At 39.7% G+C, this 27,035-nt stretch overlaps 1 protein-coding gene across 5 annotated transcripts in view; it reads right to left on the bottom strand.

The window, feature by feature from the left end:
* Positions 1-27,035, bottom strand: part of fhit (fragile histidine triad diadenosine triphosphatase) — a 533,753-nt gene that overhangs the window by 239,417 nt on the left and 267,301 nt on the right. Inside the window, exon 1 of one of the 5 annotated variants that reach the window (XM_050039367.1) lies at positions 26,751-26,806. The exons of the other annotated variants lie outside the window; for them this stretch is intronic. Within the exon in view, the coding sequence (XP_049895324.1) occupies positions 26,751-26,768 (18 nt within the window). The 5' untranslated portion in view covers positions 26,769-26,806. Of the gene's footprint in view, positions 1-26,750; positions 26,807-27,035 lie in introns of those variants that run through there. 5 annotated transcript variants of the gene reach the window in all.

Genomic DNA, 27,035 nt, shown 5'->3' on the forward strand with positions numbered 1-27,035 from the left:
AGATGCAAACTGTTAAAGCCAGTCAACCGATTGCTAGTCTCGCGATACCCAAATCCATGACTCTACAATCGATTCATCTAAGGATTCATGGCTGATTCGTGTCGATTGAGGAGGCTGCTACCGACGTAGCCGTATCTCTCACTTGTCAAACCGGATATCCGGTCGTATCGGTTAATCGTTCCCAACCCTAGTGCGTATGCAAGTCTATGCACATTAAGGATACTACACAAGGGCTCACTAATGCTTATGGATAGAGATGAAATGTGGCAGTACCACCAGAGATCGTGAAGGCAGTGTAGTGTAGTTCAAGCGAGATACAACTGCAGGAGACAATGAGGAAATTCAAGTAATGGTAAACAGAATAAAATGGTAATATATACTAATATATAGTGATATATAGTAAAAATAGTGAAAAGAATTCTCCGTCCACTGCCGCCTCATTTGTTGTTGTGTGAAACTTTTGACTCTGCCCTCTAGTGCCATCCATTGGATGTGTCTATACCATCATAAAGGATGCATGGAAGCATGAGGGCAGTGACACAGTGGCACAGTGGCACAAGGAAACAATGCATGTAACAGGTGAACATGAACATGGCATCCCAGAAAGGCAACAACAGATGCAACCAGGATACTTAGCGTGTAATATGTAGATGTGAAAGTCCACTGACCAAGAGGCAATATGTGGGAGTGAGAGTGTGTTGTTTACACTGGATAAAAGAACATTTTCTGGCATTTATTCTATGTATGTATTTATTCAAGTGTTACCTGGGTTTAACCTGAGCAATGCCATACAACAATGATAGCAATTACTTCACTTCTGGGATTTTTTATTTTATTTTATGCAATTGTATGGGATTGGTACTCTGTATAAGCCAATACGCAGGTTCAGGTATTGGAATGGGAAGAGAAAAAATGGTATGGAACATCTCAATCAATATGGCAACCAAATAATTGGTTGTGTTGGCCAAATGTGTCCCATTTGCCTCTTTTCACTGACCCCTAATATAAACTACAGTACATGTGGTCTGTGGTAAATGGCCTAAAAGTGGATACAAACCTTGAAAGAAGGACTTAGGGGGAAACACAGCAGCTCTAACAACATGACAGAGTTCATCCAGTAAGCAGCTATAGCAGCATGACGAGTTCATATGAAGCCTTCTAGCCACTTCTATGCTCAACTTAGATCATCTGCTGTCTTCTCTTCTCCACCTGCCAAGTGGATGACAGCTCTCAGTGGACCCACTTTAACAAGGAGGGCCTCGGGGCCCGAAGGGAAAAATAAGGGATTCCAGCAGATTGCAAGTGGACCCCATGGGAAACAGCAGCAGTCTGCTTTCTTATCCCTACAGTATCCAGCCGCCTCAGTCTGTAACTCTATCTGGACCATGACATTCCAACAAAGTTACAAGTCAAGATAAGTCTTAAGTCCAATGGGAGAGGAGGGTTGGGGGCACTATGATTAAGTTTGTGCTTCTTTATCACCTTGGGAAAGGTTGAGTAAGAGAAAAAAGAAAGCACACATACACACTCACAAAGTGAAGTAAGAAAAATCCCTTCTTTTCCCAGGAGTAATCAATTAATTGTAGGAAAGTTGCCAGCAATTACTGATCAAAGGAGGAGCTGAATTGCAGTCCTTAAGCTTTGAAGAAGTTTAATAAGTCACCTACATGCCTAACAGTCTAGCCTGCTTATCGTTTTAATTTAAGCCTTAATGAGACACTAAGATTATCACCTCCCTCACTCAGCTCCCTGGAGAGAAAGTAAATATGGAGGACAGAGATGGAGGAAAAAATCTCAGTGTAGAATGGCCACATTAAGTTACTCAACTGCAGTCTGTTTCCCCGCTGCCATTTCTTCATGTTGAGTTGTTTTAGAGATAATTCCTGTTTCACTGCTACATAGATCAGTGGAGTCATAGCCAGTAATGTTCTCATTAGATTTTCAGTTTAATCACCACCTACATTAGGCCTTCAGTTACTTTTTTTTTTCCTTTCTCTCAGCTCTAGTTAGGTCTGATTTCTCACCACGAGCACAAGGCACATATGATGCATATGATGCATAATCATATGATAATTCTTTGGAGGTCAGTTGAAAAGAGAGAGATGGAAAAAAAAGTCTGTCACCTCTCCAGCTGACCCCATCACTTTCCCACCAGAGCTGAACTCTACTTAACCCTCAGGTGATGCCACGTTTCCCCGTGCACATCTCAGCCACGCTCCGGCTAATTATGGATGTCACAAAGTGACACCCGCATGTGGGTACAGCCATTATGCTGGAAAGCAAGCTGCTGATGCTGCAGAAGCACGTCGCAGCGGTGTTGAGATAGGACATGTGTTTCCCAACCGGGCTCTGTGCTGTAGGCGTCACAGTCGAGTGATGCCACAGCAGAAGACGCATATCCCACCAATCAATTCTGACAGGCAACTAGCACTGCAGATGTGCTTGTAAAAGAAATTGTATTAGGACAAACGGCACATAGCAGTACATGAAAAATAACAGCAATGTGTGTATGTGACAAGGAAGGTGACGAGTTAACCTCATGCCATAGCCTATCAGTTTCAGGAGACGGCAGGAGATGACTAAAGCCCCGTGATACTGGTACGACCTGTTGACCATGTGAATTGAAATGTTGTATGGTTTTCTGTTTTATCAGCCTACCATGGGCACAGTCTGTACAGTAATGATTCCAATAAAAATGTCATATTTTCCCTAACACAGAAGCCATACCTGGCAAGGAAGCATTTTTGTCTTCCATTTCGTCTCCACTTACCACCAATGTACAGAAATTAAGCCAAAATAGTCACCATACAGCCACTGCCATCTTGTGCTGCTGTCTGCACAGTAGTGATCTCCGCTATGTTGAGTTCCCACCCAAACCCCCACCTGACCCAATCCCGAGCAGCACCATTGATCACAAGCACACAATTTGGCACACACAGCTGTCAATCATGACATCAGATCCCCTTTTTTAGCCTCAAATAACTGATTAAAACCAAACTACCAGAAAAAAACACTTGGACATACAGCAGCATGATAAGAGCTACCTAAAATGACAGAAACCATCTTTGGGAAAAATGTATTTGACGTGTACTTTGAGTTTTTAGTTCGGCACATGTCCCATCCGCTAACATGGAGGGCCACCAGGGGTTGATCAAGAAGCTTTGGCTTCACTTTTGGGGAGCTGTCATGTCGTCCATCTTTTTTATACAGTCTATGGCCTCCACTTCCCTTATTTTCAGGCTTTCCACCAGATTTTGGAACGTGGCTGCAGGGATTTGCTCCCATCAGCCACCAGAGCATTAGTGAGGTCCAACACTGGCATTTGGTGATAAAGTCCAATTACTACAAGCAACATTTTTTAACTGCATTTGTATCGACAGAATCATGTTTGTTTACAAAAAGTAATTAGAATAATAAGAATAATTTTATTGTTCTACCTGGTGGTGAAGCAGCCCCTTTTGTCGGGAAACTGAAGCCATTATCTTAAAGCAACTAGACTTCATTGCCAGAAACAGTCATTTTAGAACACAGGGGTTGCTCGTGTACTGCTCCCTCAATCAATTAGTGTTCAACATAAAGCAATGAAAGTATTTCAAATACAGCGTACACTTAGATTGATATTGATAGCTAAAATACATTTTGCTGCAGCGCCATCCACAACAGTACATTACTTAGCGTCTGTGCCTGTAGATTTGGTTTATCAAAGAAGCTAGCACAGCAAAACATTAGGCTACATTAAATGAGCACACGTCACATAGGTCGGAGCACCATGTTTAACTAAATCTAACAGTTACAACATTACAACAGAAATAAACAAGTTTGCCAGTTTCATATATCTCTGTTATTCAAAACAATTGCTAGCTGTCTACCTGGAGGTGTTCACAATACTGCGATTTTTAACCATACAAGTGGTTTCAACTGTATGACAAATAGCTACAGTGTGAAATGCAAAGATTCTTTGTGCTTCTCTGTTTAGCTTGGTCTTGTTAGGGTCTGGGATTGTGTGTGGTTCTGCTCTGCTGCCCTTCGGTTGGTCCAGAAAACCCACAGCTATCTCACGCTATCAATGTTATTAGGATGTGGTTATCAGTAGTACTCCCTGAAAACTGATTATGACAAAATAATTATCACCATCTCTTACTTTTGAAGCCTAGCTGCTGACGATGGCCTTCTTACAAGTAAGCTAAGTCATCCACAGTGCTCTGGCATTTCTTATGAGCATAAACCATTGGAGTATAAAGTATAAAGTATAAACCAGCTAAATCAGGAAATGCTAAATCATCTATGTGTTTTCTCAACATATTCTCACTACGACCTCGACATGTATCAGTGTTTGGTCAGTTGTGACCGATATGCTATTGGCCTTTTTGTTTTTCTTTAACAACAAATGCACGTGATTACATTTTGCAAACACAAACGTGGTTGGGTTTAGGCAAAAAAGAACAAGGTTTGGTTTTGCAATCTTATGGGAAGTGAACACAGGCATACCTAGTTGGTGGTTGTTGGACCCATCCACCAACCCTCCCGTCTGTCCTACTTGGACTTCCGCTGCCTTAACTTACATTGTTGTCCTGTCGCATTTCCCGCTGATGCTACCAGGCGCTGTTAAACATTAACAGCAACTGGCTGTGTATCATGCCGATGTGAAAGAATGGCTTTTTTCGTCTGTCTCTGACACTGGAAGTCACTGACAAGCAACTTTCGAATGAGACTGGGTTGGTTTTCTAGCCGTTTTGGTAAAGATTTGTGACTACACTACAAAGCCTAATCAGTGGAAAAACTGCCAAATCTTTTCTTGTTCCTCTTTTGTTCAGCAAACAAAAAAAAGGTTGATGCCAGCCAGTGTGGCAGACAGGCTCAGCTGGTAAAGAGACACTATCTAGTCACACTGAAGCTGTGATTTTAGATGCAAATCACATTTCTCTGCACTGCACATTGTAGCTCTTTGTCATATTTTGGAATGACTGTAATTTTAGCTCGCAGTTATTGTTGACTGGTGTCGCTATCGCACATTTATTTGAATTTTTATTGACAGACAAAATTAATCCCATACAGAAGTAGCTGAACATGATGATCTAGTACATGTGTAAGCTTTCCTCCCTGCAGTCTTGAGTAGTGTGTCAGTATCCATACTGCATATCAGCAGTATGGATAGAGTGAGGGTTCAAACATAGCTTGTGAACTCGAAGCTTGGCATTCTCCCAGTTTGAGCACCTTGTGATATGCACATACAGTTTTGCCAAAAGCTCTGGAAACAGTCAGGAGGCTGAGAGAGTTGATGTCCTCCTCTGCCCAGATAATGCTGCACCACCTTGAAGCTTTAGGTCCATTCCCAACTCCAGTGTTGCTCCGCCCCTGGCATTGAGTTGCCTACTATGATGGCAGTTGCACATTTTCTTCTCACACACTATGCAAATGACACATTCATACTAGATTACAATCGCAGATGAGCTCTGCAATCATTTCAGTGACATGAGGTCCACGCACTAGTCCAGGGTGAACATGGTTAAACATTTAGAATCTCAAAGCTCTCTGCACGAAGCAATCAAAGGTTACAATGAAAAAGTGTGGCGAGTTCTATGAGGTGTTAACTGTACGCAGACATATGTCTAGGCCATCAGTAGCATTGCACAAAAACTTCAGAACAGACCTTTCCCCCTAATCTAATCCTAAACTTGATTTTTGAACATTAGCAGCAACAGAGTGACAGTGCAATCCATCTGCTGGTCTCTAACACTGAACATGCTCATTATCCTGCATGCTGCAGAGTTCACATCTTCCTTATGGTTCACAGCCACACGTCACCAGACCACTTTGCAGCACAGATGCATCCGCAGCTTTTCACTACCAGTTTTTTGTTGTTGTTTTTTTTATCAGGATGACTTCAGAGCAAATCTGACATCTTATACATCTTGCTTGTCTGCCATCAACAAACTAGTTGACACAGGCATGGGCGCAGAGTGCTGCAGCCCAAGTCTGTGACTCTTGTTGAATCTCGTGTAATGTAACATTGTGGCTAAGTTACTTGTGGTGCTGACTTCACCATGAAAAATTAATCATTTAAAACAGCTGGTCACATTTTTTTGGGACATCAGAATTCATCAAGGTCTCCTCTGTCCTACTATTATAAAATATCTTCTCACATTGAAGGAGAATTTGGACCAATTCAGAAGGTGTGCCTTCATTACTCAACTCGAACATGACAACATTAACATGATTGCTGCTCACTCATCCAGTTATTTACTTTTATTACAAATAGTGGAGACACACAGTAAGAAACTGAAAACTAGGCCAGCAACTACACATTACATTTTTATCATTAATCAGCCACTCATCTGATTGAACAATAATTTAGTCAATAAAATGACAATAATCAACGGCTTTGAATACTTAAAATATCACATTTGCACTGATATAAACACAACAAAAATCTGCAAATCCTCCCATTTGAGAAAGTAGGTCCAGAGAATGTGTGGTATTTTTGCAAAAAAATGCAGTTCAACAATCTTATTTTTAACAATAGTACGCATTAACTGCTGCGACTGATAATTATTTTTGTAGAAAATATCTGGGGAGAGCTGAAGACTGTGTGTATCCTTCTACAATTAACCTGCAACATGAGCTAATGCTCACATAATCACATTTCCAGCACTTCATACAAGTACAGAAGAAAAGCAACGTGACAGCTCAGGGCCCGAGTTTTGTGAAAGCCTGGACCTTAGTGCTTACTATACAATAAAAAAACAAATAACAACAAATAAAGGGAAAAAAATGCAACAACATGTGTAATCTGCTCTGACTGGTCAGTCTCTCTGGGTCTTCTGTTTCTGCGCTCTCGGCATCTCTGCACCGTCACTGCAAATGAGGGAATGACTGTAACTGAGTATGCAGACCTTTCTATTGTGAATATTCACCAGTAAGAGATTCTTCACAATTGGACATGTTCCAGAAGGAATATGATCCAAAATCAGGGGGAAATTAACAATATTGGCTACCAAGATTATATATATATATATATATATATATATATATTTTTTTTTTTTTTTTTTTTTTTTTGCAGTTAGCATGTAGCTTCATGTAGCAGTGTACATGCAGCCAAGGAATAACTGTAAGAATATAGCATCACTTTCTACTGTGAAGAATATATATATAGTGTATATATATATATATATGTACATATATATGTTATTCTGAAACAATTCTAAAACAATACTGGCAACCAAGATGACATTTCTCTGATGTTAGCATGTAGCTACTTATAGCAGTGTACTCACAGCTGGAAAGAGTATGTGGTGTAGGTGTAAGCGGCACTTTCTACTATGAGAAACCACTAATTAAAGATTCTAAACCCCAAATCTTTACAACCAGACATGCTCCAGCAGGAATGTAATCCATAATTGGAGAGTAATCAACAATATCCGCAACCAAGAAAGCAAATGTCCCAGACATTAGCATGTAGCTACATTTAGCAGTGTATGTAATGTTAACACTTGCTGTATAATGTCTGGACCAGATAACCAATGTAAAGAAATCCCTTGCGAAAAAAACGTTAGAAACCGAGCATACAGAACAGTCTGAGGTTTTTGCACACAGGGATTACTTTTACACACGTCAACCTCATTACTTGAAACTTTGGCCACATTTAATATGAACACCTGACATTGTAACATTAAGAAAAAGTATAATAGGTCCTGTTTAAAGAAATAAGAATTGTGAGTGACTGAGGTAATCACCAATCCCTCTAGATTCTTAAACAAAACGGTTAACACATTGCACTCTGAGTCTATACAGTATTAATAAAAGTAACATTAGCACTTGGAAATACTCCCTAATTTTCCATGCCTCCCACTGTGCGTGGTGACTGCACTGTGAAAACACAACCTATAAAGTTACTTTTGGTTATCTGCATTAGTCAAATATACCCTGGCTTATTATTTTCTGGCGAGCAGTCTCCTGGGAAGTGTGGAAAACAGTGGCCCAGGCTGGTGTGAGGTAATTGACAAATGCGTATCTCTGTAGGAGGGACTCTCCAAGTGTTGAGGAATAGTTACCCATGTGTTTCTTTTCCTGGTGGCGCAGGTTACTGCCTGTGTGCCTGAAACCTCATTAAGCATCCGCTGTCATCCTCCATCTGTTAAACACTCAGCCAGCAGAGCCGAGGAGAGAGGGGAAGCAAGCTGTCTGCTAACTTCCTCTCCTCTCCTTCACTCTCTATCTTTCTCTCTATCGCTCTTGTAATTTTATAAATCTATGTTGTCCTCTTTTTGTTTTCCCTGCAACTCCCACTTTTTTTTCTTTATTGCCTCTGTACCTTCCACCTCTGAAACCTTTTTTTTTACTTTCTACTTCACTGCTCTGTTGTTTTGCCTCTAAAATGGCTCTTTTGAGGGCAGCAGGACTGAGCGCTGACAGTTTCTTTGCCACCATAAAGACAAGAAATAATGCGAATAGAGATTCACATTATGATTATGGCTTGTTTATGACTGTGCTCAGAGCATTTCCAGTGCTTGCCCCTAAGGTACACAACAAAAAGCAAGCGATTCTTCCCCACAATAGGCGTTTTAGAATTCAATTTCCTTTATCGAGGGTAGCTCGGCGTTATTGTTTTGCATTGTGCTGAACATTTTCGCTGTTTCATTTCTCTCCCTTGTGGCCATCTCTGTGTCTGCCTGTGACTGGTCACCAGAAGCAGTTAAGATTTTTCTTTGAAGAGAGTGAAATTAGGTAAGATTCGCATCTTAAAGTAAACTTTTTATGTATTAATGTTTCAGTAGAAAATGACACTGTGGACAAAGAAAATCTGTCACATTTCTTTTCTTCATCTCTCTCTGTTTTTCTAACTTATTATCCATTCTCTGCTCTGACCTGCCTCATTCTCCTTTAAGCCAGCTAGGTGACTCACAGCAGAGAGGATGGAGAGACAGACAGACAGAGAGAGAGAGAGAGAGAGAGAGAGAGAGAGAGAGAGAGAGAGGGAAAAAAGGAGAGACGCAGATAGAGTTAGAGATAGTGCAGTATTCCTCCTCTCGCTTGTCTGAATGGGGTGTAAATAGACAGGGTCAGCGGCTTGGGTCAGAGTTTCCGATGAGAGTTGAACTCCGGAGGCTACCGCCTCAGGGACTCCGAGCTCCGTCAACCTCGGGCCCCTCCTGGGCTCCGCCAGCTGCCCCCCATGCCCCTCCAAACTTTTTAATGAGGCAGTTAGCCGTGCAGCGGTGGCCTTTCAGTGACGTTCGCTGACCGGGCGCTCTGATGAGAGAGAATATTGATAAAGCTGTCGGGAGGGAAAGCGCTACCCGACTGCAGCTGTGTGTGTATGTGTGTGTGAGTGTGTGTGTGTGTGGACAGTCTTAATAATTCCCTCCCTGAAAGCAGTTGCCACCCAAACTCAAATAAACAGCACTTACAGTGCCAATAAAAGTACATTTTCAGCAGAATATGAGATCAGTGTAGCGAGGTCACCAACCCTCAACTGGACCAGAAGGAAAAAGTACATTCTTAAGCACACCAACTCACATAATCATATACATTCTGTTGATCACTGTCATTGGCGAAAAGACAGGTGAATTTTTTTTTTGTGTGGACCCATAATTTGACAGAGCAGAAAAGGGACATTTATAGCATTTGCTATTTTCTAATGACTTACTTTAATAAAACAAGTCTAGCATATCCCATAATCACTTGATCACCCTGTGTATTTTTGTTGCAACTGTGGATGCAAATTCCAATTAAAAGATATCAATATAATATATACAAAAGCTCAGATAAAAATAAATTAGGTCCACCTCGCTAAAACCAATGCAGACAAAGTAATAACCTGTAATATAATAAATAGCCAAAAAACAATTCACCACATTCTTTAAAATGTCCTATGTGATTATTAGATGCTATCCTCCAAAATATGACCACATAGGTTGTATTATGACCCATATTTACGTTTACTGTTAGGCGGCAACCTCTAGTGGCTGCAGTCATTATGAAGGGAGCAAAGAAAGGAGGTAAGGTGACTTAGTAAGTCTGCGTAGGGAGGGGGATGGGTGTTTTCCTGGATCTAGATCTTTGATTCCGCCTATTCCACTGAGTTCAAATTGACCTTTTTGTCTGGCATCGTGACATGAAACTGCAGTTTCTTGGTTAAATTAAAAAAAAGTCAGTGAGCGCTGTGGGGGAACTCAATTAGACAACCAGCACCGTAGGCAAGACTTACACCATTGTCATGCTGTTGTCAGGATTTGTCAAGTGGTATGCCGGAACCAGTGAGAAGTAATTACGACAATGGTAAGCAGTGTAAACAAGACAGACGCTGCTATCAAGGCTGTTTTCTCAATGTCACCCAACATTGTAGTTTGTTTTGACTTTGCTCTGCTCAACCCTTAAAAAAACAGTGCACCAGGTATGTTGGCATGACTATACATCAGTGTGGAGTTTGTGTGATATCTTACGAATTAGCGCTCCATGAATGACAATAGGTACAGTTACATAATTAACCTAATGTTATGGATTTAGATTTAGGCAAGTAGAGGTTAGGTTTAGAAAAACAAACATGGCTAGGATGTACCTTAAAATGACTAAGAGTTTGGGGCGTCAGTGGCTTAGTGGATAGTGCTGGTGCCCCATGTAAAGAGGTGATGCCTCGCTGCAGCAGTCGCAAGTTTGAGTCCAGCTTGCAACCTTTTGCTGCATGTCTTCACCCCACTCTCTCTGTCTCCCCATTTCACACTGTCCTGTACATTAAAGGCAAAAAGCCCCCCAAAAATTCACACTGTCCTGTACATTAAAGGCAAAAAGCCCCCCAAAAAAATCTTAAGGGAAAAAAAAAAAAAAAAAAAAAAAGGACTTCGAGTTCACTCAAAGTTCACACAGTTCCGAACAGTCAGTGTTTTGTGACCCATCCACCACCCCAACCACCTCCTTTCAAGATCGCTCGGGACAAAAGTCAACATTGAGTTATTTTAAGCCACATATGTGAGTTAAGTTATGTAATGAACTTCCATACAGACCTACTTTACTCTTTACTCGCATAACTAAAGTTACCTAACAAGCATATGTTTTAATTTTTTTATTTTATTTTTTATTTTTTTTGTTAAACCCAGACCATAATCTTTTCTTAAATCTAACCAAGTACTTTTGGGGCCTAAACCTAACCATACTGACCAACCAATGCGTCTTGATGTGTCATGTCAGTAACAAAAATACCTGTGTTAAACCAAACCATTATCACCTTTCCTAAACCTAACCAATAACTCTTGGTGTAACTGCAACTGAATCACAAGCCATATACTATTTACTATGTCATTTTGGTATGACCCTGGTATAAGTGCTTTTTTTAGGAAACACTCCTGACTGTTATATAACAGGGTAGGAACAAACACCTTATGTGGTCAAATAGGTTGGAGCTGCAGTATTTATACATAGGACAATCATAATGTTATGCAGTCAATAAATCTCTATCTGACAGGATGACCAGGGATGAGACATAAACTGACATGATTCCTCTTTGCTTATTTTTGATTCAGGTACACTTGATGAACCATCTGAGACACCTCTAAAATTCTGGGCCTGGGTGTAAATAGCATTGTTGGCTACAGACACCTAGGTGCTTCTTTCTGCCATGATGCTATATACACCCAGGTGCAAATAGCATTGTTGACTTTGGACACCTGGGAACTAATAGCATCGGCTTAAATAAACAAATAAAAGGCTACATCATCATCAGACGATAGCCAATAGCCAATAGATGTCAAGATTGGACTCCACATGCAATATTTGCCTGCAAGCAATCAAAGCCTGCTTTAACATAATTGGTCAGTACGACCTGGACTATAAACTGACAATAAATAAAAGCCAGAATTCTTCTGATAACCAAAATCTTGTCCCGTTGCCTAAAGATTCTGCATTTACATGCAGATAGAGATTGGTTGGAACATAACGCTGCTGTTCCCTCCCACATATCAGTCATTTTATTGGACTACAGTGCATCAGACATTAATGCAGGAGACCTGAATTTGTATCCTGTCACAGACCTATAAATGACCTTCTCTTTTTTTTTTTAATCAACCCTAACCCTAGCCATAGACTGTAATACAGAAAAAGGAACTGAACATAATATAAAGTTTTGCAGAAACAACCGTTCTTGTCTGGTGAAAGGGTTGTTAAGCCTTGATGAACATGAGTGTTCTACTGTGGTCTCTGACAATGTTTGCTATGTTAGTGTAGTGGCCTTGCTCAGATCATGTTAAGTGACTTGCAGGAAACCTTTCTTATGCAATCATTTACAACACCTTTAGGTTATGATGACCAAGGCACCAGCATTTTGCAGCTAGAATGAAATATGCACATTTGACAATGGTATGCTGGAAGAGGTTAGAATATGTTAATTCTGACTGAAAATCAAAACCATTTGATAAAACAAAACAGTTTCCATCCATAGGAGGTAGAGTTGGATTTGATGAGGCAGAAGGACTAAATTAGAGGTTTAGGGGTGTAAAAGGTGTAGAAAAACACTGAGGACGTTGTGAGTAAAAAGCATTAAATTTTAAATGATCAAGAAGTAACCTATTCCCTGTTTTTAGTGATGGGCCCATAATTTTTCTTGAACAGCCTTCCATACCCTCAGAGAGCTGACACTGTTGAGACTGAGCTTACTAAGGCTCACCACTGTTGTTAGTGCCAAGTCAATGTGACATCTCCCTCTTGTTGGCTGTCACATGTTATTCTAACAGCCATGCTTATATATTAGCAGTGCTGATCAGTGCTGCACTGTTGTGGAGGGAAGGAGTCATTAATAATTCAGGACTGAGCCGTCCGATGGCCCAGTGGGAACTATCAGATGCGGGAGCAGATGAGGACGCCCGCCAGGTATTAAAGATGGTATCTAGACCATAAGCGCCTACCATGCTAGCTAAGGCTCCTGTGTATGTGGCACACATACACACACAAAAACAGTTCCATGTGGAGCAGGATTACAGATGAAGCAGGTGAGAGGTAGGAGAGATCACAGAGAGGAGGTGGATTTTATCTGCTGTATTAAGAACACTGATAGGAGATAGATAGAGGCTTTTGTGCTCGGTGGGTGAGGACATGAGGATCAGATTCGACGCCAGGCTCATGTCTTCAAAAGCCTAATGGAAATGAGAAGGCTGGCTTTGACTTGACTCACTGCACTGCATGTTATGCTGTCAAGGTGTGTTGAGATGCTGTTCAGATACTTTACACAGCAAGCAGAGAATGATTAAAGAGTCATTTTTCAATTGGCAACTCCACTGCATTAATGAGGTAGAAAAGTCCCTTTTTTCTAAAATAAGGAAAAAACGTTACAGTGACTTTTGGACCAATTTTTGCAAGGCAGTTTGCCAAGGCTACCTCACAACAGAGTAACTGGAACTATATGTCATATGAAGAGAGGGTCTGTGGAAGATGAAGTAAAACAACAGGTAGCCATTTCTGTTCCAGAAATAAAAAGGGCTGGGGGGTAATATCTGTGAATAACATGTATTGCGTATTGCGATATTTTGGCTATATTGTGATACACAATGTATGTCTTAATATTTTAAAATCTTTTCTAAACTACTTTAGACTACTAAAATACTCAACTACTAAATAAACTTAAGTGTAGTTGCAACTAAACTGTTACAATACAGTTAAATAAAGTAGTGTTATAATAATGTTAAATAAAATAGTGTTAGGATAATATTAAATAAAGTAGTGTTATCATACAGTTAAATGAAGTAGTGTGAGGCAAATTGTTATTTGTGATATTGGGCTTTATAAATAAAATTGATTGATTGATTGATTGAAGTCAAATAAAGTAATGTTATTATAAAATAAAACCAAATGAAGAAGTGTTAAAATAAATTCAAATCGAGTACTGTTAAAATAAATACAAATACAAATTAAGTACTGTTATAATAAATTTAAAAAGTGCTCATATAATAAAAATAGATAAAGTATTGTTATAATGAAGCTAAAGAAAGTACTGTTATAACAATGTCAATTTAAGTAGTGTTATAATTAAGTAAAGGAAGTACTGTAATAATAAAACTGAATAAAGTACTGTTATGAGAAAGTTAAAGTATTGTTGTAGTGAGATACATAAAGTGAAACCACTGGTGCTTTTATTCTGAAGCACCCAGCCTATCTAGGGTCAGCAGTGTTGATGTTTTTGCCATGAACTTTTGCCATCAACAGTTAGCTGTTAGCAGTTAGCAGGAAATTAAACCATTACAGCGGTACCGTTAAATGTCAGAATATATTCATCATTAGCAGGAAATAAACTAACAGCTCCCCACATATATTAACACACTGTCACACTGGTGCTCCATGGTAACAAAACGTGACAAAATGATCACAGTCAGTGATTCAAAAATACACGCCTTGCTTTACACACTATCACTCAGAGGAGAATGGTCTGGATGGGCAAGGGAATGCAGGACATATCATGTTTGTTTTGGTGGCTAGAATAATTAAATGGCAATTTATACTCGATAATCAGGATATAGTAATTTTATACATGCCATGTGGAACAAGCCGTGATACATACAGTGTGAATGATATATCACACACCGCTACCACATTCACAATCACACTGACATTTGTAATAATCTAAATTTAAAAAAAAAAAAGTATCCTTGTAATATTACATCACTCAACAGTAGGGATGTCCCAATCCGATATTTGGATCGCTATCGGCCGCCGATATTAGCAAAAAACGTGCATCGGATCGGACTGCATGGAAAAATGCCGAACCAAAAACTCCGATCCAGTTTTTTATAGAGTCCGATCCAGGTTTTCTGGCCAGCCCAGCGCGCCACGATTCAAGCAGTCTATTCCAGTGATCCGCTCCAGCTCTTACTATCAATCCACCAGGCCAGCATGCAGACACACAGGAAACAGCAGCACCAGGCTGGCACTGACTACTAAAATAGCTGAAAAGGAAAGGCTGCATTGTTTGTTAAATGTCAACAATGTCTTGTGGTGTTAATCTATTTTTTATTTATTAGGGGGCCAAAGCACAAGTGTGTGGAGTCTTGCTGCTATTTTAATTTCAGTGTTAGACATTTTAAAGATTTCTTGTGTTGGTTTATTTTCTATTTATTAAGGGGCCAAAGCAGCCAAAGCAAACCAGCTATATTTTTTATTTAATGTTAATGTTCAAGTTTAAAGTTTGTTTATTTAACCCTGTTAACAATAAACAGGTCAGTTTCTCATACCAACTGTTGTGGATCATTCTAACTAAGCTGATTAAGTAGTTGTTCTTGTTAGAGTAATATTGCTTGATTTTTTCTAACATGACTGACATGACACTACTACGCACTTGGATCGGATCAGTATCGGCCAAAACTCAAGGCTGTAATATCGGTATCGGATCGGAAGTGAAAAAAATAAAAATGTAAAAAAGAAGTCCATTTCAGCTGCAAGTGTGAAACATCCTGCAGTGGCTCTAAACTTTCGCAATGGACCAGTGGCGTAATGGTAGCTGATGAGGTAGGTGTACTACTAGGTAGAAGCGTAGGTTATGGAGGAGGAAGTGGGGATACCGTCCTATATATTCCAATGGCTTTTTGGCTGATAGGTGGGTATACTCTACATGGACAGAAAAAGAGGTGGATATAACCCAAATACCTGCGTATACCCTCCTTTTCACTACTGCATTGGGGCAATGGTACTGGCCTACAGGGAGGCTGCATATTCTCTACTTGTACAATGTAGTGTGACGTTTATCCGTTTTACGAACTGCACATCTGTTTACTTCCTCAGCTCTAGAGTAAGGTTATCTTCTCCATCTGGTATTTGTGATAACAGTGTTTTTTATTCCTAAGTTAGTTTCTCCACTTTCCACAGTTAGCTTTCAATACTATTGATAGTGTTCAGCATTTGTTTTTGTATGTAGTGGTTTGTGTTTTTGATCATTTTGATGATCACTGCAGTGTGTTAGATAACTGTTGGCAACTTAAGCTCATCACTCAGTGTAACCCCAACATTACCCTTATTTTCAGAGCTTAGCCAATGTCAGGGTATTGCTATTTTTCACATGCGCTGCTTTAAAGAACTGCCAAAAATTAAAATGATTAACATAGAGCAACTTGCAAACAATAATTCTCCTTGGAGTTGACTGCTCTTTTGATTGTGCTTTTCTTCATTCTTGTAGCCAGCTAGGCTAGCTGATTGGCTAATCTCGCTATTTAAAGACTGAGGTATCAAAAATGAACAGTAACAGTATGTACAAAACTAACGATAAGTTAAACTAACTTGGGGATGAAAAAGCAACATTTTCACTAAGGTCAGAGGCAATGGTAACCTACTGTTGAGTGACGCTCCACCTAGGGGAAAGGGTGCCAAGTAGACCTCTGACAAATTCAATAAAATATTCCCTAATTCACAATTTTTGTTTGTTCTCTAAATGCAAGTACGGTAAGCGCGTAAAAAAACATCAAAATAGAGATTGATTATTAAAAAAATGGACAACACAGGATTCCCTGGAAACCCTGACAGAGGCCTAGGCTAATTATTTACATAATATTTGATTATTTATGTCTGTTAGCCCCTGGCCTCCTATCATTTTGCAAAAATGCCCCCCCAGGCAAAGCACATTGACTAGCCCTGGTTTACAGGAATAAACAGATGTGCACTTCGTAAAATGGATATATGACCCACTACGCTACAAACGCAGTGCTGCTTAATCAAGCATGCTTACAGCTGTTAGGTATGCCACAAAGTAGTCTTAGTTTTCCTCACAGTGCCACCTCAGAGTGCATTATCAACATAGCCATACACATAAGGAGCAAAGACAGACTGCACATCGATCATGTTTCAACTTTGTAGTCAATTAAAGCCATGGTTTTAAGATTAAAGACTTTATCAACATGCCTGATTGGTTTGTCTGAGTTACCTCACATAAAGACAAAGAAAGACAAAAATAGTAAAACCACTGTACTCATAAAGCACATATTACATAAAACAAAATAAAATTTGATAGGTACTATCCATACCAATAAAAGCATGAAACAAATGGGTAAAATAAGATCCAACACATCAGATCACCATAGATAAAACACTAACACCTGGATGGAAATTAGCAACAACCTCAAACGACCCACTCGATAAAGTGCATTAAAAACATCTGCCCCACTAGCTAAAGTACTCCAAGTGCATTAAAAAACCAGCCCTACTGCACAATTATGTAACCTGCTGCGCTCTGTTTGTAATGTTACGGAGGAGGCCAGCTTCAGGATATGTGCTGTTTTGGATCCTGAATGTTCTGGTCTTAACATGTCTTAGTCTTTTGTGAGAAGGAAGGAAATTAAAATGGTTGTTACCTGGATGAGAGGGGTAGTCTAGCCTTATAGATTTCCACTAGGGGTGTTAAATCACATCCAGTAATTCTGGATGTAGTTCACACCACTTTGTCCAGCTGCCTCCTGTCCTCAGCTGGCATGTTGCATAATCACACAGTTAGTGCATAGGTAAGGATGCTCTCCACTGCTGCTCTATCAAACTGCAACGAACATTGCTGGATAGGATAGAATGGCCACTTTTATAACTCAACTGTTTACATTTTATTAAGGCTGAGTGACAGGCCCTCTGCTTATAGTGCCCTTGGCTCCTCAGTCAAATTGAAGATGTTGGAAACCCAGTAACTGGCAAATTCTCCAAGACTCTCCAACAGTCTGGCTAAAAGAACATTCGGGCCCTAAATAGCCTTAATAACTTTCAGCTGAAGGAGAGGAGCCCCTTTTCTAACTGCACAGCACAACACTGCACAGATGAGAGGGAACTTGTTGTGGCAGGGGTGGGAAAAATAGTCACATCCTTTACCAAATAAAAGTAATAATACTGACACTTGAGTACTATCCACCTACTCTACATTCTACTACCAAATTTAAAATCTATACAATATGTGACATATTTTACAAACACAGCAAATGTTTTCTTTCTAAAATAGCCTGCAGAGTAACAAGCAACTATGGACTACATATTACAGGTTACAGCATCGAAGTACTAAACTTAAAGTCTCAGTATCTCAGAATTGTATATCGGTTCTTGAAAAAATACACTTTTTATCCTCACACCTCAGCTCTACCCATACAATCTTTTAGAAAATCCTACATCTCAGAATGCCGTATGGAGACTGTTCACAATCCGGTATTCACAGAAACGATATTAAAATATAAGAATGGAAGTGTGATATTACTCATCGAGACACATAATGCATGCATTGCAGCACCGAGAGCTGACATGTCAAAAAATTCAATACAATTTCAGGGGTAACAAGGATTACTCGAGAATGGATGTTCCTGCAGGAGACCAATCTGAGCAGCGAGACCCAGTGCCGTGTTCTTACACATCTCCCCATTCCAAAAGTCATTTTCACTTTCAGTGCAGGATGCATAATGTATGACAGGGTTAATCAACTTGAGACAAGGAGGGGAGGGAGCCATTTGGCTCGAACAGCCTGTCCTCTATAGGCGCCTCCCCTCCTTTCATCACAATTCATAGAGGCTTTCTCTCCATCTACTGTCATCTTTGCTCACCCTCTCCTCTCCTTGCTCTCTTTATTTGACTCCAACATTCAACCCCGCCACCTCTTTGCTTCACAAACTATCTTCACTCCCCAAAACTAGGAGCTAGTTCACAAGGGAACCCCCCAGCAGCCATCAATCTTGATGTTCTTCTACAGCCACAAATTATTTGTATTGTCTCAGTCAATTACTCTCCCATTCATCTTCCTGCAGAGCTGTGACATTCCTGTGTGTGTGTGTGTGTGTGTGTGTGTGTACACAAATACATTCTTGCATAAAGCACATATATGTGAGTGGTTGTGCGGGCTGCCTTGTCCCTTGTAGTTGTCCTCATTACCTCTGATCAATATCACCTAGTGCCAACTCCACTAATACACCCCTTACCCCCCCCCCCCCCCCCCCCACACACACACACACACACACACACACTCACACTCAGAGGTACTGCACACACTCATTTTTAAATAAACGATTGCAGCGTTGAGATTTACTCGGTGCTGGAGCTCGAGTGGGAAAGGCAGTAGAAAAAGAAATCAGCTTTATTGTTTATGACTACACATCATCTTCCTCAGACTGCTACAGGGGAGCAGAAACAGAGAGATACAGGTGACGGTGCGCGCACACACACACACACACACACACACACACACACACACAAAGGACTTAGAAAAAGAAAAATAGCCAGGCTGGGAACTAGAATTGATCTGACGTGGGGCCCCGGGGCCACGTTATGACGAGGTTTGCAGTAGCTGGTAGAAGTTTGATGGGGAAAAGGGGGGATGTTCATCACAGCAGAAGTAGAGCCATCATCTTCTTGGAAAGAGGAGTGTTACATTACTGCCTACCTCCACTGTCAGTAAATAAAGCTGTTCCCTCACTAATGATCCCAGGAATACTTGTACTCCATGGACAAAACTTTAATATTCTGCCACGCACAGCAAAGTGAATAACTGATGGTGGAGTAGAAACAGGCAAATCCACAGCTTGCAGAGATCTTTAAAAATCAGGGCGGCTGTAGGTGAGAGGATCCCTTTTAGATGCTGCAGATATTAGAATCTAATCATTCCAACAGCATAATGATAAAACATTTGGAATGCAGATGGAAGAAGGATGTCTTCTCATATATATACAGATAATGCTGTGACACATAAGACTAAACGCCCAAAACCAAGCCCTCCAGAGGATTCAATGTTTATTACATCTTATAATATAAAAGGGTTTAACAGAAAAAACATCCAATACTGGGAGCCCTACTGGCCATAGGGCTACAATCCTAAAGTGTGTCCTGAGAATGACACGAGGAAAGGCCACGGGTTCATTAAAGGAACGCTTATGAAGAGAAGAGTCATGACGAGTACAAGTCAGCCTGTGAAAGTAGCCGCATAATGTCATCAGAGTCATCTAAGATGGAGTTTGGAATCAATCCATGATCACAGACAGGCTGCGTTAAAACCTGAGGAGTTTAAAGATGAAGGTGTTTACAACAAAAAAAGTATTGAGTTTTACTCAGGGATGTATAGGGTCCAACATCTCTGGGGCTTAACCCATACTGGGTATTAAAATTCAAGATATCCTGGCCTCTGCTGATTTGATTTTTATTTTTCTCTTCTATGTACCCTGTCCTGAGGATGGTGCTGGAAAAAAAGATCAAAAAGGGTTCAAAATGGAACAATTTCACCATGGAGAATAATTCTGATCAGTAAAATTAAATGGCAAGTAGATTTTGTAATTTATTTATTTTTCAATTTAACTTGAAATTTTAATCCAATAGCAGGGTTATGGTTCTAGAATGTTAGGGTTTCAGTTTAACCTAAAAAATAGTTAGCACCTTAAAGGATTGAAAACCAGTGCCGGCTTCGTCTTTCTTTTTCACTTACTTTTTGTCATCAGTCTTCTTCTGTTTACTTGTCTTTACTATGTAGTTGTTGGCAAAGGAGGGCTAGGAAGTTTTTCATTGCTGGTGGTTGTTTCCTAGCCATTGTATTTGCAAAGCTCCTCCTAAAGCCACGTGCTTAAAATATTGAGCTTGACTGAATGAGAGCATGCACGGGGGAGGGTGGCTGCGCAGCGTGTGCATAAGCAGTGATTGACACTGTTAAGAGACTGTTCCTGGCTGGGATTGGTTGTTTTCACTCAGGTGTGGTGGATTCTTGCAAATGACATTAGGAGCACTGAGAGGAGCCAGAGGAACCTGATATTTTCACAGATTATCTGTCTCAGGTACCATTGTCAGCATATGGTGACATTTTCAGCAAATATGACAAAAAGTTATTTTCACAAAAAAAAAACCTACTGTAGCTTTAATACACTGATTATACATGTGTTTTTCTTATATATTGTTGTTTAGTGAATGCTTTTTTAAATAACATTACATATAAAAATATTTATTTACACTATATTCCATGCTTTGCTGATGCAAGCAGATCCAGCAAAAAAATAAAAAATAAACCAAAAATATAAAGCCTGCCTCTGGTTTGTGAGGCAGTGAAATTTAAAGGGGCACTGCACCAATTTTACAGAGAGATCAATTTACTCATCAAGCTGAGTACTCCTCTGCCTGTGAAAACAGTTGTGTCATGTCTTTAGTGGCTGTGGGGGAGCTTTATCAAGATTGAACAATTTCCTTACAGAAAAAGGATATTTAACTTTAAGTCATGATATTTTGGCCTCTGCTGATTCAATTTTGCCCAGTATTTTTTCTAATTTGACTCTTGTGAGACCTATTAGTTTATGGAGATACTACAAATTATGAGGGTACCTCTTTAAATGAAAAAAAAAAAGAAGCTACTCAGCTACTAGTTGTCGCTGTGTCTTTGAAGAGTACGCCTTTTCAGTTCACCTCCTACAGGAAGTAGTCACAATTAGTTACAATTTCTATCAAATAAAAAAAGGATGAATAGTCATTGTTGATAATACCATATATTAAATGTTATTCCATTATTTATTTGATGAAAACAAAATGTATGATTTTTCACAATTTCTGAGACGTTTTCAAAGCACTGTAATGGTAAATATCTAGGATAATTAAGTGGAAGTAATACTAGCACTGGTAATACTAATGCCATGGTAACAAATTGATATATGTGGGTATACTAACATATTACTAGTATTTTAACAGTGTATGGTTTTTAAATTTGATTTTTCTTTTTTTCTCTCTCTCTCTCTCTGTTGCTTTCTTCTTAGTTTGGACATTAAAGGGATAAAACAGCATCTCAGGAAGAACTTAATGTATTGGACTGTTCATGTATCCTTCACCTGTATTGACAGAGGTACACAAATACATTACTGCACAGCTTGTTAGACATACAATGTGGTTCCGCTGTTATATGTTTGCACTGAACCACCCTGATGAAGGCCAAGTAGCTGAAACCATTTGGGAAATAAACACTGTAGTTGAAAAGAGTTGTGCGACCTGTTTATCTATTAAATATCTGAAGTGAACCATGTTGGATTGAGGAGGACACACAGTCTCCTAGATACCAATTAGCAGCTGTGAGCAGGTCAGGACAGAGACAGGGGAGAGGAAAACAGTGGAGAGAACACCTGTGCGCTGTCAACACAAGACAGGGGTACACTGAACATACATGTTCGCACACAGACACACTAAACACACTTGTGTGATAGTCTACACTACACTACACACAAACTGTGAATGCTGTGCTTTAGAGCCTGGCTGGTGTTTGTAGCGTTTACCAATATTCAATATCCAAGAACCATTAATCACCACCGTATTAATCATACCTGTGCTTTTCATGCTATTACAAGTCAGCTTGTCTGCTATGAAAAAGCTCTACTCATTCATTATAACACAGATTAAAAAAATTGGTGTGTCAACTACCAATTCTAATTAAGCATTTTATATGATATGTTAACACTGGGGCTTTATACAATCTGTCTGACAGTGGTTGATTACGTATTGAGATCCTTGAATAAAAGTGTAAATTCAAGGTGAAATATATTCTATGACAAGAGAAAGTAATGCATTGATTATTTTAGTATGCACATATATAAAAGCAGAATGCGTCCTCATACAAGGGTTTGCATGATACAACAAATGAGCACCCAACAAATTAGTGCACCTACCAGTTAGCTCGGGTTCAGGAAAATAATCATGGTGGGGCCCTGTTAAGCTACATACTTAACATAAAGTTACATAATGAGGGTTTAGAAAAAAGAAACCTGGTTGGGTGTCGTCATGTTATGTAGTTAATCTAAGCTACGAACTTTATGTAAAGTTATGTAGGTTAGATTTAGGGGGGAAAAGAAAAAAAATTTGGTTGGGCGTCATCACATTACGCACTTAACATATGATACGTATATTAGAAAAAGTTACATAAGTTAGGTTTAGGAATGTAAAGTTTTGTCGGTTAGGTTTAAGGAAAAGAAACATGGTTGGGCATCGTCACATTACATACTTAAAGGCGCTGTATGTAAGAATGTGGCCAAAACGGTTACTGCACCCAAATTCAAAATACTGCCGCGAGTCGCGTCCGCCCCTCCTCCCCTACAGATTCGAGGTTGCTGGACAGCGGCACGCTGGAGACTGATTTGTTTGCCCACGGGCGGCTGCCGTGGCAGGGCCGCGTCACCGCGTCCTTGATCTGCGGCTTTCCAGCGGACTGTTCGAGCAAGTCCGGCTTCTCTGCTGCTACCGCTGCTGCCGGGGTACAGCTGAGGAGGAGCCGGCTGCTAATGCTATGTACCGGGACACTGCTAATGCTGCTTGCCGTGCTGCTGTAGCTCAGTCGTAACTGTAACTGATGCTGAGAGTCTACTGACTGCGTGACTGGTAGACGGCGGTGGGTGGCACAACAGGCCAAAACACAAATTCAAAACATAAACATGATTTGCGGACCGTAAATTTTTTTTTTAAATGCGAATATTCTGGCTGTACTATTGTTGTCGGTGAGATCAGTATGTTATATGAACATTATTCCTTAGTCTCTATTACATATTAGGAGGATTTTACGACTATTTGCTTTATATTTCTTACATATAGCTCCTTTAACGTAAGCTATGTACTTACAAAAAGTTACATGGGTTAGATTTAGGAATGTGAAGTTACATTTCAGGAAATGAAACATGGTTGGGCATCATCATGTTATGTACTTGACATAAGTTACCTACTTTATGTAATGTAACGTAGGTTAGGTTTACTTACAACAATGTGCCTTTACTCAAGGTTCATTTGGTTTCACACGTTACAAAAACATCCGTTACTTGAGGGAAAGTTCTGTATTTGTTTGATTCATCCTCCACCTCAATCTGCCTCCTTACAAGTACTGTAACTGTTTATACTACTTCCTTCTTTACTCATTTGCATTCGTCACATGATCACAGCCTTAACAATTACGTGAGTTATACCCAAATTAGTAGCTCACGATCACAGGGGTCAGGCTATATATGAATTCTGGTGCATTATTTTTCATAGGTATAGGCTACATATGAACACTGTATGAGACCAGCCTCGTTAGTATTATGATCATAATACAAAAGTATTTAAGGTAAAAGTACTCATTTTAAATAGGATATTAAGTTATCCATAAATACTATAATATCACTATATAAATTACATTATTGTTTTGTTATTGCTGTTGCATAAAGATGTAAAAATTGTTAGCAGCATGTTTTCATTAGATGTAGTGGAGCTATTTTTAACTACAGTAGGCTATATGCTGTTGGGTAGGTTGAACTATACAAATGCATAATGTTTTATAAACTGATAATGTTTTATTTTTTCTTTATTTTCAAAAATATTAATGTGCAGAGAAGCTGGTAAGTATGCTTGTCATATATAATGGAGTACAGCATTTGCCCCTGAAATGTAGTGGGAGATAAAAAGTATACGGTATAGAAGGTACCATCCAATCCAAACAAGTACGTCAAGATTGCAAGTAAAGTACATGTGTAAGTGTTCTAAAGTAAAGTAAAATGTTATCAAAGCCAAGACTGTTGGCAAAAATTCTGAAAATCAAACCAAGGTTGAAAACAAAAAACAGATTTGTCCTCATGCTATTTCATCCTCAGGCAGGTTTGTTTAGCATGTGCACATGTTCTTGCATCTGTTAGTATAATACATGAAAATACAATCAAACTACATACAAAGATAAAAAGCACATACATGTCTTTTTGTCACTGGAATAAATGCATTGGAAGAGACTTCCTACAGCAATCAAAATCAAGTGATGAGTTTCTATTCCTGCCTTACAAACAGTGGTATTTATCCTGATGGTTGGTTTGCAACAAATGGCTAATATGACCTGTAACGTGCCTGCGCATCTTAAGTAGTCAGTAACCCACCCCCACAGTCATTATGACAAACTCACAGTCTGATAAGTTGTGATCCAGCGTCCACCAGCTCAATGCTGGTAAGCAAACACTTACTAAGCTGCTCTAATTCTCCTTAAATATTCTCTGTGGTGGCTCCCACAATATCCGTCTGGAAATAAACTGTTTCAGAAAAAAAACGAAGGAAAAAAAAAACCCAATAAAGGCTACAGGCTGACTTGCTGCACTGTGTTTGAAATGTCCTGGGGGGAAGTGACGCTCGCTTAAGATTTCAGACACATGCGAGATTGAGAAGTATTTTAAGGAGAGTTGTCAGTCTGACTCCTTCTGTATTCAGTTCATGACTGGAAGGAGAGGATCGCCAGAGTTCACAGCAGAGACAGAGAAGTGCTGTTACTCAAATTCCAGTTCAAGAACCTGATATGAAGAGGCAGGATAAAACCCTTTTCAAATATTCAGATATAAAGCTGAAAAAAAATCATAACCGGAGGTCCATTCACAAGTTTTTTTCTAGAGGTTCAAACTGCATCACAGAGTCCTCGTCAGCAGATGTATGTTGCTAAGTTCTGTGTTTGCCCTTCAGTTCGCTGAACAAAATGTAGACACTGATGAAGAAAGTAAGACAAAAAAAAAAAAAAAACCACTAAGTGGACCTTAAGTGAAGATTCATTTGTCGACTTTTTCCAAGGTCATGAATTAACTCAAACACTTAACAGATACAAGTCTCTCAGCCTAAATTAAAGCCCTTAACAAACACATAGATGTTAATTGGATCTGAGTAAAGTCAAAAACACCAAAAGCTCAGCATGTAAGAAGGAGGTTTAAGTGGTAACAGAGCTGCAGAGGCAAAAGCAACCTATTCTCACTCCCAACTTGTCAAATACCAACACTTGGTCTTTGGCCCTCAGCATCTGATATCGACCCACCACGGCACCCTTTAGCATCTGTATTAAATGCAACTGGCAGCATCATTAATAAATGTTCCAAGCAATCGACTGAGTACAAATAGCAAGAAAGTCCACGTAGGGAGGAGGTTGGGGTGGACAGATGGGTCAAACAAACACAGGACTTTCACCCAGCAGACAGCTGTTTGTGTCTCGTGTAAAACCAAAAGTCAATGTTGATTTATTTTAGTAAACTTTTTTTACTAATGTAGTCAACGTCACAAGACATGTCACATATGTTACATGATATATGTCATGTTACATTATCATGATAACAAATGCACTTATTTTAAGCCAAATCACGATGTTTTTTTCTAAACCGAACAAAGTAAACCTAAAAACTAAGCAAACCTATGTTGGAAGTTTATTTTGTAAAAAGTATGTATGTAACAAGTAGAAACTGTACATTTCCTGTTAACATGGCAGTGTCTTTTAAAGACACAATGCATATAATGAGTGAAAACTGCCACGCAATCCCTGAGCCTTCACAACTGACACTACAAGGGAACCTAGAACATCACTGTTTTACACATAGAGGCACTGACCAAGCTGCTTTACTGGACGAGTTGGGAGTCAGAATGTGTTGGTAACAGGTGTTAGCATGAAGGTATAAGCAGAATAGCCTGTTAAAACCGAAAGTCCCCCAATTGGGAGACTTTGAGAGCGACTTTGCAAACACAGTGTGAAACAATGCACTGATCATGAAGAATATAGTGATGTTGCACATCAAATTAAACAGCAGAACCTGGGCTACAAGGCTGTAAAACCCTTTTTACATGCCAAAACAACAACTAAATAAACAACAACAAATCAAACTCCATACAGCACCGATATCCCGACCCACTCGGTATATTTTGGGCTCTAACTTGACGACACATTATGCAAAACACAAGCCATGCATCTCAAATGAAAGCAGACACTCTGGTGTAGAGTCTCTTTGGCACATATGTGTGGAAACAGCAAAGTATCAGTATCACTATAGCTGTAATATTTCTCTTACCTTTGTTGTTTTTGCCATGAAAAGCTCATTCTGCCGTTAAATCACACCACATTCCTGTTGACAGACATGTTGTCCGTCATTCAAATGAATCCGGACGAACATGACGGACTTCAGGTTCTGGGGGTAAGCATAACAATGACCACTCACAGCAGCCAACATCTCCCCCACAATGGCGTTCCACTGACTCTGATTGGCTTACAGTGCTGTCAATCTCGTTTTGGTGTGTATAGCGTCATTCTATTGGCTCCAACGAATCAAACGAGGTGTCAATCACTCAAATCGACC

Source organism: Epinephelus moara, chromosome 24, assembly GCF_006386435.1.
Source record: "Epinephelus moara isolate mb chromosome 24, YSFRI_EMoa_1.0, whole genome shotgun sequence".
Classification (NCBI taxonomy): domain Eukaryota; kingdom Metazoa; phylum Chordata; class Actinopteri; order Perciformes; family Serranidae; genus Epinephelus; species Epinephelus moara.